The 14,641-nt window shown below is 40.3% G+C and overlaps 1 protein-coding gene across 1 annotated transcript in view; it reads right to left on the reverse strand.

The window, feature by feature from the left end:
• The window catches only part of acsl3a (acyl-CoA synthetase long chain family member 3a), a 29,846-nt gene extending 15,792 nt beyond the window's left edge, over window positions 1-14,054 (reverse strand). Inside the window, exons 1-5 of the mRNA XM_039788733.1 lie at window positions 13,890-14,054; window positions 9,017-9,585; window positions 6,995-7,172; window positions 1,481-1,590; window positions 118-256 (exon numbers count right to left, since the gene is read on the reverse strand). Coding sequence (XP_039644667.1) covers window positions 118-256; window positions 1,481-1,590; window positions 6,995-7,172; window positions 9,017-9,391 — 802 coding nt within the window. The 5' untranslated portion in view covers window positions 9,392-9,585; window positions 13,890-14,054. The remainder of the gene's footprint in view (window positions 1-117; window positions 257-1,480; window positions 1,591-6,994; window positions 7,173-9,016; window positions 9,586-13,889) is intronic.
• Window positions 14,055-14,641: the final 587 nt, after the last annotated feature.

Below are 14,641 nucleotides of genomic sequence, written 5' to 3' on the forward strand. Positions count from 1 at the left end.
TAGGTTTGATGAGAATATGCTCTTTTGTTTTAGGTGCTTGGGGCTGGCTGCTTTCAATAAAAACTACAATAGGTTTTTACATGAAAGTGCTTTATTATTTCTACATTTGAAGCTTACCATTCTCAGGCCTGGCTCCCAGCTTCTGAACGGCAGCCATGTTGTGGACACTGATGCCACGTGGATAGCCGGGCCACGAGGTTGGTGTGTTATCCACTACAATGATATGCTGCAGTCTCGGAACTTCAATAAGGATAGCCTGACACACACACACACACAACACAACACACAAACACACACACAAACACACACACACACACACACACACACACACACACACACACACACACACACACACACACACACACACACACACACACACACACACACACACACACACACACACACACACGTAAGCACAAATATGACAAGCAGCACATGATGAAAACCAGGTTTCTTCTTAGACAAGTAAGTAAAAACCCATACAGAGTGAGCAGAGGAGCTGTGTTTATGCCGTCTTGTATTTGGGGATTCAACCTGTTGAAAACAGCCCTTAACATAAGGCATATGCACATCTCCTTATTGTTATGTCTCTATGGTGACATACTCTGCCTCTCCTCAGTCAGCACTGCCTCAACAGTGGCCTAGAAATGGCCTTAATATTATTGTTGTAGTCATATACTACACAAGAGACAATTTGATGCCAGGAAGTCTTAGTTTACTTAGCTTTTTATTTCGCAGGAATAGAGCTGTAGAATGAGACGAAGGAATGTGTATTTCAAAATGTAATATTTTGTTTAGACTTCTTATATCAGTTTAGGACTTTTTGTAATTCTATTTTATTCTATTTATTAACTGAAAACCTTACTTTTCAACCTTCAAGCATAACTTAAATCTTTGCAACTTCTATCTTCCAGGGCGGATCTCTTAAATTTTCCTTTCCAAGAGTACTTTTTCATTATGTCCTTATGCTTTTTGGGACAAAATTGTTTTGGGCCAGAAGCTGTTGCTGGTGTTTGCCTTTGCAGCCCACTGAGATATGTGGTATTGGGCTACACAAATATGCATTTATCACTGCTTGATACTATTTGTCTTATTTGCCGATTACCACAGAACTACTAAACTAAACGTGCATAGTTGCACATGAGAAGTCTGTGGGGAGTATTGGGCAATACGGAAAATTTACAACCAGTGTGGCAGTTCCCTCTATCGAGACCAAATACTCAACAGTGTTTCTCCAAACAATATAAGTACTGATACTTGCTGATCCTCATTTACTGTACACACACAGTTATACCTGTACACCTACATGTCCCTCCTCTGCACAGACCGGAAGTGTCATTGTGAATAAGCCAATATGCTAAAGATGCCTACATACTGCTGCTTGCCTATAGCTTTGTAATGAATGCCATATTCCCTATAATCTTTAAATATGTGTGAACTGATTTTCAGTATACGTTTGTGTGTTGGAGTGTATCCTAACCTTGAGTCTGGTCTCCAGGAGTTCTCTGCTGGTGATGACAAGGGTGACCTGAGTCTCATTCAGCCCATGAGCAATGGCTGGACCTCCCAGCGTGGAGTAAAGGGTGACCACTGCAACACACACCCATAAAACAAACACTTTATCACAAATGACTGAAACATATACTGTACATCTACTGGCCTTGTTTCGTCATATTTACACACTAGTCATGTAACACAGTTAATCATTTCTACACATAATGTAACAGCCCCTGCTGACTGTAATGTAGAGAAAGTGCACATCTATAAGTTAACCTATAGAAAGACTGACCAAATCAAACTCACTTTCTGATACATAGCCTTGGTCTACTTTTTTTTCTTCTGTGATCGGGCTCGCTGTCAACAATATCTCCATATCAGTGTGCCTTTTCCCAAAATGTCTGCCAGATGTCTAAGCCAAATTCAAGGGAAGTGTCACTAAACAAATCCTTGAGGTTTGAAGGTTTGAAGATGCAGTCTGTAAATTGACTGAGAAAGGAAATAGATTAAATATATTGCAATAGCCCTGCAATAAATACTATATGATGTCTCTGTCAACCTTAAAATGTTCTGTTTTGTTGAAACTATTGCTATACCTGTTTGTGTGCTGACTCTATTGGAAACCTATGGCATTGGACTGCACTATAATGTACATGGGTTGCCTTTCCCCTTAGTCAAACAGGTGTAGAAGATGATACATAAATACACCAAGAGCAAAAGAGGACTAAATGTTTACATTTGTGAATAAATAAATTTGAATAATGTCTTGAAACCAGCTTGGAGACAAGTGTCTGTGAGTGTGTGTGTGTGTGTGTGTGTGTGTGTGTGTGTGTGTGTGTGTGTGTGTGTGTGTGTGTGTGTGTGTGTGTGTGTTTGTGTGTTTGTGTGTTTGTGTGTGTGTATACAGTCATCATATAGCCAATGAAGCATGTGTGAAGATGGACCATGTACGTGCACTCTGTCTACACCGCTCAGTTTTTGCTGATTTTGCCCCACCCACACCAATGACATCATCAGGCACCTCAAGAGGCCTCAGCACAGCCTTGGAGCCAATGGGACACAAGCTCTCACTGCCTGAAAAGCACTCTTTTGGGGATAAAAACAGTATTGGTATGTGAGGGCGTGTGTGTGTTATGACTAAGTGCATATGTCTGAGTGTTGCATGCATACATAGGAGCATCAGTAGTTGGAGCTATTAAGTGTTAGAGTTTGATACCTTTTATTAAAATCAGATATTGACTAGTCAGTGTCTTTCACATCTGATGTGGTGTCACCAGGCTAACATTAGCCTGTACAGTACAGCAGTGACTTTTTTCTCTCATCCCCACCTGATTTAGACTGACTGGGCCATTTACCTTGACTTTTCCCACTTTAAAAATTTCAGAAGGTTTTAATTTTCCCCTGACATTTCCTAGATCAATCAATGCCGAACAGAATCAGACGTATCACATCTCATGATGGTCTGAGGAGTCGGCTCACTCCTTAAAGACCCCCTCCAAACATGTTTATATAAAAAATACTCAGTGCCTGATGTGTTAGAGTTTTTTTCAACAAAGAAAATATATCAAATAACTTAAAAATTACATTTTCTTCTCACTCATTGAAAATTCCAGAATCAATGAATATGTAAATATTGTTCATTTCAAAAGTTTAACTGCTGGACACAAGATGTCTCCTACTTCAATCAAAAATCTATTCCCAGTGTATGTGACCTGGAGGCTTCAAGTTTCCATAGCACACTCTTACACGTTTTATACTGATCCACGATTGGCTCCAAACTAGGTGTGATGTCACAAATCCTGTTGTATGTACTCAGATTTAAGAAGAGCTGGGAGAATCGTTCTCCCTTCAGCAGATGAATGTGAAAACTGCATTCTAGTGACAAACTCTGCACAGTGATGCTCAAACATACACAAGTGAAGTAACAGTAAGCAAAGGACATTTTTAAGTGGAGAGGGACTTTAAATACATGGCTTTTGCTGTGTGAATAAGTGCCTGCTTGTTTTGTGCTTGTGTGTGTGTTAAAAGATCAGAGTGCCAGCAGCAAACTAGCTTCAGGTCAACCCTTGCATCTGAGAAAAGACAGACAGAGAAAGAGAGTGAAAAAGAGGGAGAGAAAGGTGACAGGAGAATAGACAGATAGAGAGAGAGAGAGAGAGAGGTAGAAAAACACACAGCAGCAAGGTCTATAACCCACAATCCCTACACTGGCACATAGTCACAGACACATGGGTTTATGGGACAGGGCTTAGTGACATCCCATTCTTGCGTCATGGAGCTCCAATACTTCCTGCTCTGCTACTGTGTGTGAATGAGTGAGTGTGGATAAGGGGCCATGACACCTCCAGCCGTGAGATCTAAACACTAGATTGGGCTCCAGCTTGACACACACACACACACACACACACACACACACACACACACACACACACACACACACACACACACACACACACACACACAAACACACCACAGATCATTTTAAGACATAACAAACCTCTAGGCTCCACTCTGTAGCAACAGATGAAGAATATGAGAGATAATCAGCCTTGTGTTAACTTGGTCATTCTGCATTTTTCACTTCACAAATGGGGTCTTGAGAGGGTCGTTAAGACATAGAAAGCTTATATATGATCATTGTACCTTGTGGGATTGTGTACATTGATGACGTGTGAAATAAACGTGGTTATTATTATTATTATTATTATTATTATTAAAGCAGCCAAAACTGAAGTTATGATGTCTTTATCTGACAACAGCATTATGTACAGAATATATGCTGTGTAATTGATGCCCATTACATTATTACATCTCATTAATTTAACTCACATATATGACACATCACTCACAAATGATGAGCACATTTGCCTTCTGACAAAAAGCCAATAAAATACACACACACACACACACACACACACACACACACACACACACAACACACACACACACACACACACAGAAAGTGTTTGAGTTCACTGGGGGCCTTTGGCTGACTCCCTGATGCCTCTGTCAACATCAGATGCTCACGTAGACTCTCTCACCCCTCTTCTGACGCCATCATCCCTCACTTTTCTCCCTCACTTTCCTCCCCCCTGTCTCTTCCTCCATCGCTCTTTCCAACCTTTAACTCCTCTCTGCACCCCGCCCCAACTCCCTACACTATGTTTTATCCACTGCCCCGGGCCTTCCACTGTCCCAATGTTTGTGTTTGCAAGAGAGAAATATGTTTTATAAAGATGCTTTATTGGCTTGTACTTGCAGCATATTTTAAAAGCATGTCAGTTTATTGGAGCATAAACTGAAGCACACAGAGGAAATGAAGGGTCCTTCAAGGACATTTAGAAAGATTTAATGAGCTTAAAGTGCTGCTGTGGGTGCTCATAGTAAAGAAAGTACTCTTTGAATGCAACTCACAGAACATATTAAAGAGTAAATCAGCACAGAATCCCTTAGGACAATAAGCTGCTGTTGTACTGCTCTCTGTAGTTTGACTGTTAACATTACAAACAGGCAGGTTCTTGTCACAGTGAAACACATTTTTTTCCCTAAAGGAACTTATTGTGATTTTCTTATACATATTTACATGTAAGTAATTATATTAATTATTAAATATATATATATATATATTTTTTTATGTCACAACTCTTATAATGTTACCTGTAACAATCAGCCTTGTGCTAATATGAAATGATTCATCTGGACCTGCTCAGCTGAGGAAACCAAAAACTATTTTTGGCTGACAGGTACAGAATTTCACACTACAATACGTTTTTACATTTGAAAAATGAGAAAGATGATGGTGATACATGCCTAAAGAACTGTTTTCCAGTAAAAGCAAGAAGCCTTGTTGCTATCCACAAATGGTATATCCAATGTATAAGTGGCAACGCTGTACATGTATAAAATAAAAATGCATCATTGTCATTATTTGAGTGTTTCCATCACAAGAAAATGAAACAGATGAAGAAAAAAATTAGTGAAAGAAGTGGGACGCTTATGTAACAGCAAAGCAGAAGGGACAGATTGACCTTCTACGGTCTCAGCTGGGCCCAGCATGTTACAAGTTGTACACTGCAAACCCTAACATGTGCACACACACACACACACACACACACAAACACAAACATAAAACAAACAGAAATGGCTATAAATTAGTAAAAAGTAAAAATATAATGATATTTTACTTTGAGTATTGCAAGTGATTGCAGTTATACTACGGAGAGTTTTCTTGACTTTTTAAAACAGAATGGCAAATGTCTGAAACCAAATATAGATCATGTGAAAGTAAACTGTCTTATAATAATATAATAATAATAATAATAATAATATAATTAGGTAATCAATTGATAATCAACCAATGTTTTGTCATTTTTCAAGCAAGAAAACTAAAATTACAATATCCAACAGGGCTCCAGACTGCGACCAAATGGTCGCATTTTGCGACCAAAATTTGAGAGTGTGCGACTGAATTTTACATCCAGTCGCACATGTGCGACCAGTAAATTTGCCCCCTTTTTTTACACGTTAAATGTTAAGCACAAGCTTACCTGTCCTCTCTGAAAATTGACAGAGAGCAGAGCTCTGACACACACACTCAAACACACGCGGAGCTGCAGACGATGCAAACTACATCAGCTCTGCAGTTTAGTTGAAGCCACAGTGAGTCACAGAAATGCCGATAAAGTGGTTTCAAGTGTGGTTACAGTTTTTCATAACTTGACGCAGACAGCGTTTGCTGAGATATGATATTAATGATGAGCAGACACAACGGTGGTTTCTATGCCCTGGGGACTGACTGACAGGCTGAGGTTGTAAGGCAAGGCAACTTTATTTCTACAGCACCTTTCAGCAACAAGGCAATTCAAAGTGCTTTACATGAAACATTAAAGAACAATTAAAAACAGTCATGATGAAAATAAAACAGGCTAAAATATAATATACAAATACAATAATAAAAAAAAAAAAATTTTCTTTTACTGTCATGACAGCGATGGGGCTGTCAGTTTACCTTCTATGTTGCATCTTCAAAAGTGACGCTGAATTTGAAACAGTAAACATTATAATTTCTGCATCTATTATCAAAGTATTTATTAGTAATACAGTGGAAATTAGTAGAAAGGTGAATATTTGGTTAGCATGTTGATTTACGGTGTGTACCACTACATTTTCTAGTTGTGCCCCTAAAATTTTCAGTTGGGGGCCACAGTGCTCCTAGTGAAAAAAGTTAGTCTGGAGCCCTGTCCAAACACATACAAACAGCATAGGCAAACTAGAGGAGTGGAACAAACCGACAGGGATATGACAGCCATATGTACTGTATGTAAGAGAGAAATGCTTCTAACTGGCATGCAACGGAGTATGACCCACCTTTAATGCAATGTAAATAAAATATATTTACTGTAGTTACTTTAAGCTCTTTTCATGAGTGTTAACATTAGTTGTCCACCCTCCTCTATGTATTTATGTGTGTCCATACTCACAGACATGCTGGACTTACATGGGAAGTTGTACATGAAGCATGCCTCTGCAGCAATGATCCACTCGGCCCGTGTCTCACAGAAGATGGCAACATTGTTTTTTGGCTGCTGACCTAGTAATGCCAAACCGCTGCCCAGTTGGGATGCTGCTGTGAGGATTTCCGCATAGGAGAGCCAGCAGTACTCTCCCAAAACTACCTGCAGGGGGAGAGATGGGAGTGGGAGGAAATAAGAGAGTACAGTGATATTTTTGTCAGTGATGAAGCAAAGGGGAAATAAAATGTATGGTAGATAAAAGAAGGAAGGATGCAATGTCCTCAATCATTACAATTAATTTATTATATATATATATATTTAGAGTTTGCACTGACCCATTAAATCTATCCGCATTATTCTGACCAATAAACATTTGAGGATTCCCCCTTTTATTGTGTGTTAGTGGGTACATTTTACCACAGAAGCACAATGCTGCGAGTTATATCCCACAACCACATGCTTGGCCTGTTTCATATTAAAAAGTCACAGGAAGGCGAGTAACAGTTCACTATTGCCAAACAGAAGTACTTCTTCTTCTTCTACCATTCTCATGCTGTAGCATTTCATGGTCATCACATGCATGAGGAGAAGACAAATGCAGGCATCTGGGTATACCCTTCAACACTCATACAATGATGACAGTAGGAGGACAAAAACAAACACAAGAGCTTACTGCATGTATTAGTGAGGTTATACTGGCTCCTAATGGTACATAAATGGCAGTGCACACAAACCCAGAAGGGCACACTGTAATGATGACTATCCAGTACTGTTTTCCACTTGTTGGGAATAACAGCTAGGAGCTAAACAGCTAAGACGCATTAAATGTTTCAACAGTGAGGTTTAAATGGATTAGAAGAATCAGGCTTTTAGGCTTAACGGGGTAATTCAGAGGTATGGTAGGCAACTGTGCGTCAAAGTTGGCAAAGTCCTCACTATGCAGGCACGGTGCATACTCCAAAACATAAAGATTACACTGTTTCAATGTGTTTTGCTGGGCAAAGTTTGCAATGAATGCTTAAGTATCAATGCTTTAGTTAATCTGTGAATACAGGTGTTGCATAAATTAGTACATTTTCTAAAAGCAAAATAGAACATGCTACTACTAGCCTACATGATAGCACCAAAACTGTCTGTCAGAACTTTACTTATTTTTCATTCTCCCACTCCTTTTTTAAAAAACTTTGGATATACTCTTGAACAAATACCAATCTCTCTATCCTGTTTCCTTTTGTCATGCCATATTCATCTTATCTCCCCTCTCTTAACGGTCCCATATTATGCTCATTTTCAGGTTCATACTTGCATTTTGGGTTTATACTAGAACATGTTTGCATGCTCAATGTTCAAAACACACATTATTTTACTCATACTGTCTGGCTGAAAATACCTGTATTCACCCTCTGAAGTCTGAGTCTAAAACGCTCCATTTTAGCGCCTGTCTCTTTAAGCCCCCCTCCCAAAAAAAGTCTAGTCTGCTGTGATTGGTCAGCATTTCCGATCTTTCGCATCTGCACTCTTGGCGTCTCTGCACCGTCATTGCAGCCGGGGAATGACTGTAACAGCACTGTAGCAGCACTTTCTATCTACATTTCGTATAGTTTTGACATCACAACAGTCCTGACGGTGTCTATACGGGCTGTGAGGATTGAGCGATTTGAGGCTTTCAAAGTATTTTTATATTACCTTGACCTGCTTTAAAATTTAAAAAAAGGCATGGCAATCTTACTTTTACAATATGGGACAAATATGGGCACCATTTGACGATTCATTCATGTTTGTATACTGTATGTATCATTTATTTTCTTGTACATTTTATAGTATGCATTATTCTATGCCACTTATTCGATTTTTTATTATTTATGTGATATATATATATATATATATATATCACATAAATAATATATATATATAATATGTTGTATATTCCTTTCCTTTCCTTCCTTTCCTGTTTTCCTCTGCAATTTCCTCCTCCTTCTAACCACACTTTCTGCATCACTCTTTACCTTCTTGAACACCTTTCCATTGCTCTGTCGCTCATCCTCCTCACTGATCACCTCCCTCGTCCCGAGACAGTCTCGGTGTGGGAACCTCATGGCTGCGTCCTCAAACATCTTATCCAAGGTGTCCACTCCTGGGTGCAGTGACGTCGCCAACCTCTTAGTGGCACTCACAGCTCGGTATGGTCCCTCGGGACATCCCAGCACCGAGAGGGCCTTCATCTTCTTGGCTCGCTCCTCCTCGGAGCCGCAGCAGCCCACGTCGGGTCTGGAGACCCAGCTGAGGATGTAAGAGGGCATGAAGGTGATGAAGGTGTAGATCCATACCATGAGGTGGAAGAGGAGCAGCAGCATGGGGTTCAGGTCCTCCTTCAGCTTCATCTTGGTGAAGCTACAAAGATGTTGGAGAGCAGAGAGGAGAGAGTATGGAGGAAGACGAGTTGTGAGAAAAAGTTCCAACTCCTACAGCTGAAGTCAGTCCCTCTTTTCTTCTGTCCCCTTCTCTTCCTTCTTGCTTTCTTTCAGAGAGCTTGAATCGTAGTTCCTGGCAATGATATGCCCACAGGTCCACACTGCTGAAAAATAAAAGACATTAACGTGGCAATAGAGCAACAACTGACATATAGTTTAATTTAATTGTAAAACTAGTTTAAAATAAGAGTATGCCATTGAGAAACCTAACCAAAAAGTCACACATCTACTCTAGCACTCAAAAAAAGCATAAGGGACATTTTCTGTGTTTGAAATGTTCCTTCTCCTTCCTCCAGTCCCTGTGTCAAGTGCAGTCACCAAGTATCAAAGAAGAAAAGAGAGAGAGAGAGAGAGAGAGAGAGAGAGAGAGAGAGAGAGAGAGAGAGAGAGAGAAAGAAAGCAGCCTGGAAAGATAAGAAAAAAACAAACAAAAAGGGAAAAAACAGAAGATCCAGTGAAAAAGAAGAAATGGGAAAAGGCCGTGTCTAACAGACGTAAACGACACCAAGAGTGAGAAGATCCGGTTAGGTACGGTTTAAATGCCATTTGAAGCCACCAGTGTGAGAAATAACCATAATGCATACTGACACTCTATTCAGTCCATCAACTGTTTTTGAAATCGTGCAGCTAAAAAGAAAACATCCCACCTGTCAAACTGGTGTGAGAATGCACGCACATACACATTCTGAAGGCAGTTTATTCTAGCAGCAATAATTCATTATTCATATGAGGGTGAGGCTCACCTTCCTCCCCTGAAGCATTACATCCAAATCCTCGCAAAACTGCCCACTGACATGCACTAGTCTGTACCATCTTGTCTTTCATATACACTCATCCCTCAAGTGTCCCTTTGAGACTGGTAAATAAATCAAGGATTTTACCAGCAGTGCTCTCCCAGACTAGCATCTGTTCCCTGTGGGATGTGGACTCTACAGCGCTGTTGTTCTGCTTGGTGTCTTGTTTCCCAGCCTGGATGCCTTGCTTCATCACAGGCACTACAGCTAACCAAAACTGCACCCTGGTGGAGGAGATGCATTACCCCATCACCCGCTATCATCCATTGTTTGCTTGTTGGCTTTACTGTCTCTTGCGATTCATATTTTTTGCAGCAAGTCAAGGTCGATGAAATGGAGGCCACAGAGAAGTAGTGGAGGCAACTGGAATAAATAAACTATCAGACTAGAGGAAAGAGCAGAGCATCAACAGAGCATGGTGCTGGCAGACTTCAACTTCTTCTACTGTTGTTTTGACAATGAGCAGAAGTTTGAGGTCTTCTGTAAAAAATATTAGCCTGCAAGATAAGCTTTAAATGCACCCACCATTTTAATTTCCATTATCTTTTGTAAAAAGCTCAATTACTGGGTTTGTCATTTTCAAAACAGAATGTTAAGCAGTAATTAGTATTGAATGAATCTGAAGGCTTTAAGATGTTTTAGATTAGATGTGGAAGGGGTACTCAGCAAAGCAGCGTTTGGTTTCTTACATGGGAACCTAACACTGGAACCTAAATTTCCGATAACACAATCTCCTTTGTTAGACCCTCCCTGATTGGTAAACATTCCTGTCTATACTTCAAACTCCACACGCCCAGTTTATAACTCAGGCTCTCAGGTACAAATTTTAAGTATCAATATAGTATCAGTCCATGCTTTTTCATGCTTTGGCTCCCTTCAGAGCCACAGAAGACATCATGCATACATGTATTAAGACAATAACGTTGAATTGAATTAAACCTTGTGATTATTTTCATTATAGATTACTTTTTGATTATTAACAATGAAATGGCAGGAAAATCATGCCATTGCATAAGGTGATGTCTTCAGATTGTTTGCTTAGGCTGACCATCCCTCAAAGACCAGAAGTAATTTTACAATGATTTGAAACTGAGAAAAGCAGCACATTTGAGAAGCTGGAACCAGTAAATGTTTGGCATAGATGCTTGAAAAGTGTCCTGAACAACATTCATTACAAAAAAATGTTGTTGGATAATTCTGTTAAACAATCAACTAATCACTGTAGCACTAAACAATGGCAATCTGATATAACAGTGGGGAGTGCTATTGTCTGCAGTACCAGGTAACACTAGTCAGACTATGCAGAGTGGATAAGGTGATGCAGTCATAGAGAGGAGGCGGCTGTAACTTGTTGGTATTGTAAAGGCATGTCGGCTAAAACACATTTATGTATGAAAAAAGATGGAGATACACCTGTAATGATGTTATCACATTGCTTTGCCATAAACATGCGTCTGTGTGATTAGAAAAACAATCATAATCACCTGTTATGCCTTCCTTTTAAGTGTTATGGATCCCTTGCGTCCGTGATTAACTGTTTACCGCTCAGAAAAAAAACAGGTTCAACCCTGGTTTCGAGACAAGCTGGCTGATCTAGTGCTTTTAGAAACATTCAACCACGTGCAACCAGATTAACAAGTCCAACTCCTCTCTGTCTCTGTACAAGATCAAGATCCTGTTTTGCACCACAGCAACACACAAGCAAGCATGACTCTAATCTCTTACCTTTAATAGCAAACAACGGGTAGTTGCAATATGTAGCCTAGTGGTTGCTCAATGGGTGGCTTTATGCAATAAGCAGGCGCTTTGCAGGCAGCCTCCACTCACAGGATTAATTGAGTAATAGTTTGACATGGTCTATGTAGTGGTGGGGTGAGCTAGCATGTCTGTGTGTGTGTGTGTGAAGGAATCATTGCTTCCTAAAGAGATTGTTTGAATGGGGTCTTTTGTGTGCCGACGTCATCGTGCTTTCACCCACTCAGCTAAGCAGGCAGGCCTTGCAGTTTTGCAGAAAGTTCAACATAACCATTGTTGTGAAGCAACACACGACTCGTTCTCAAGGGTCAGACTGTGTGTGTGTGTGTGTGTGTGTGTGTGAGAGAGTGAAAGAGAAAGAGGAGAAGCATGTGGTGGGTTTGTGCATGTGCGTTGTTGTGTGGGGGTGCAGACAGATTTGCACACATTAAGTGTGTTTATCTATTTCAACTAGTGACATAATCAAAAGCTTTAAAAACAACGGAAGAGTTTTAAGTACGATTTCATTGAGTGTGAAAGCACAAAACATATTTGGTTGGATTATGTGGATCAGACTGCAGCTTTTCTCTGCTTTTGTGTGCACCTGGTGACATAAACTACTGGCAGACATGGCAGTCAGGAACCTATTCCTTTCTCTACTCTATTTATACAACAGCCAAATCAATAAAAAGTATATTTATTATAACACCATAATAATGCAGACTTGTGTCCTCCTCACTTGCCCTTCTGAGAAATATGGCTTCCAAGGAGGAAGAGTGTGTGTCTGTGTGTTTTCTAATCACATCGGACCATCCTTGCAAGACAATAACATCTCTGTCTGTAGGTACGGGAGCACTCTAATGGACCTACATCATTTGATAACCGTTGCCGCAGGCCAGTTCACTTCAGCTGTGTAAATAGATCTTAAAAGTGGCAAGCAGCTTGAGGTTGTAAAAGTAAGTGAGGGCGTGGTGAGGTGACAGATTTTCATTTCTTGCCTTTGATTAAAACACACAGTTATAAAATGTGTGATACTTGTCTGCATTTTATAATTGTATTAAATAGCCTATAAAATAATAGTGTGCTGATGTTTATAAAAGCTCACCTCCATGTAAAAATGTGCTTATTACAATGACCATATAGTGAGCATGCTCACATGCAGAAATACTGAAATCATGAAACAAAGACACACATCATATTGTGAATTGTAGGCCTATGTCATTATAATGGTGGTTATAACAGCTACAGATGTTCAAGCTGCAACATCCAAGAGCACAAGTGCCATCCATCCAACCGACCAACAGTGGCAAGATAACTTCCGATTTAGAATTTCAAAACAAAATATTTCAAACCGTGTTGCGTCATTTTTGACTCCTGTAAAATTAATTTCGGTATTTATGGAAAAACAATGTTCACGGCGCTGGCCATACGAGGTAGCCTAATTACCACATTTAGTCCAAGAACACATCAAGCAGGGGTATAGCCTGTCTTAAATAATAGGCTATGGAATACAATGCCATTTAAACACATTCATACCTAGAGTTTTCAGCGGAGAGTTAAAATATGACTTGACGTTAGCTGGGTCTCTTTACGATTTTTTTCTCATTTTGGTGGGAGACTCTTTTACTTGGGTTCAGACGGTAATACTACGTTAGCTAGCAAGTGGCTGAACACGTTGTACACACACTCTACTGTGCTACATTCGTAAGGACACTATAATAAAATCAGCAACATGGGAAATGTCATGTTTTAATTTTTTAGAATAAAGTTCGTTACTTACAGAGTTGTCTCTGTATTTCTGGGGCATAAATTGACGCATCTGTATCCCAGCACACCTAAAGCGCATTCCAAACGGCACCTGGAACGAAAAAGAAACTTACCACAGGTGTCAGTTCATCCAGACTACAGCAGCGGACAGCTCTAATTCATAGCGTTGATTGAACTCTGCAATCTGAGCCCGGAAGTGACAAGCGCGTTGGCGTTGTGTTGCTGTATGGTTGCTGCTGTACCAAGGATGGATGGCGGTTTGGGAGCGACGGGGGGAGGCATTCCCTGCTTTATGATTGGACTCGTGGAGGTGGCGCGTGCTAGGGGATGGGCCAGATGGAAGGAGGTGACAGCATGGGTTACTATCGTTCTCTTAATACATCCATGGTTACTATGCTAGAGTATGCCAGTGCACGGCGCTCGCACGTACAACCACACGCGCACACAGTGCAGTTCGCAGACTCCGGAAACACTTATGTTGAAGCTGGCGTGTGATGTGACGCTCCTGTTTCGCTGGTTACAGCTCTTGTAAAAGTTAATACACATTATTTTTGGCCCATATCAACTGAGGCATTTAGTTTTGTAGATGAGTCATGTTGCATGATTGCAGTACAGCAAGTGATTGTGGTCTAAATTTAAACTTATGGTCACATGTTTTAGAAAGGGTGTGGCTGGGGATCTGACAGGGACAATTGCACAATTTCAAACTTTACAGAATACCCCACCACAAACACTACCGCGATCATGCAAAACCAAACCTTGAAAAAAACACTACTCATCTGATTTGTAGTATATTGGCCTACTGAGAATTGACCCAGATAGTGCAATTTATAAAGCCCCCACACCCAGCCAAAAAAAAAACACA

The sequence above is a fragment of the Perca fluviatilis genome, chromosome 2 (genome assembly GCF_010015445.1).
Source record: "Perca fluviatilis chromosome 2, GENO_Pfluv_1.0, whole genome shotgun sequence".
In the NCBI taxonomy this organism is placed as follows: domain Eukaryota; kingdom Metazoa; phylum Chordata; class Actinopteri; order Perciformes; family Percidae; genus Perca; species Perca fluviatilis.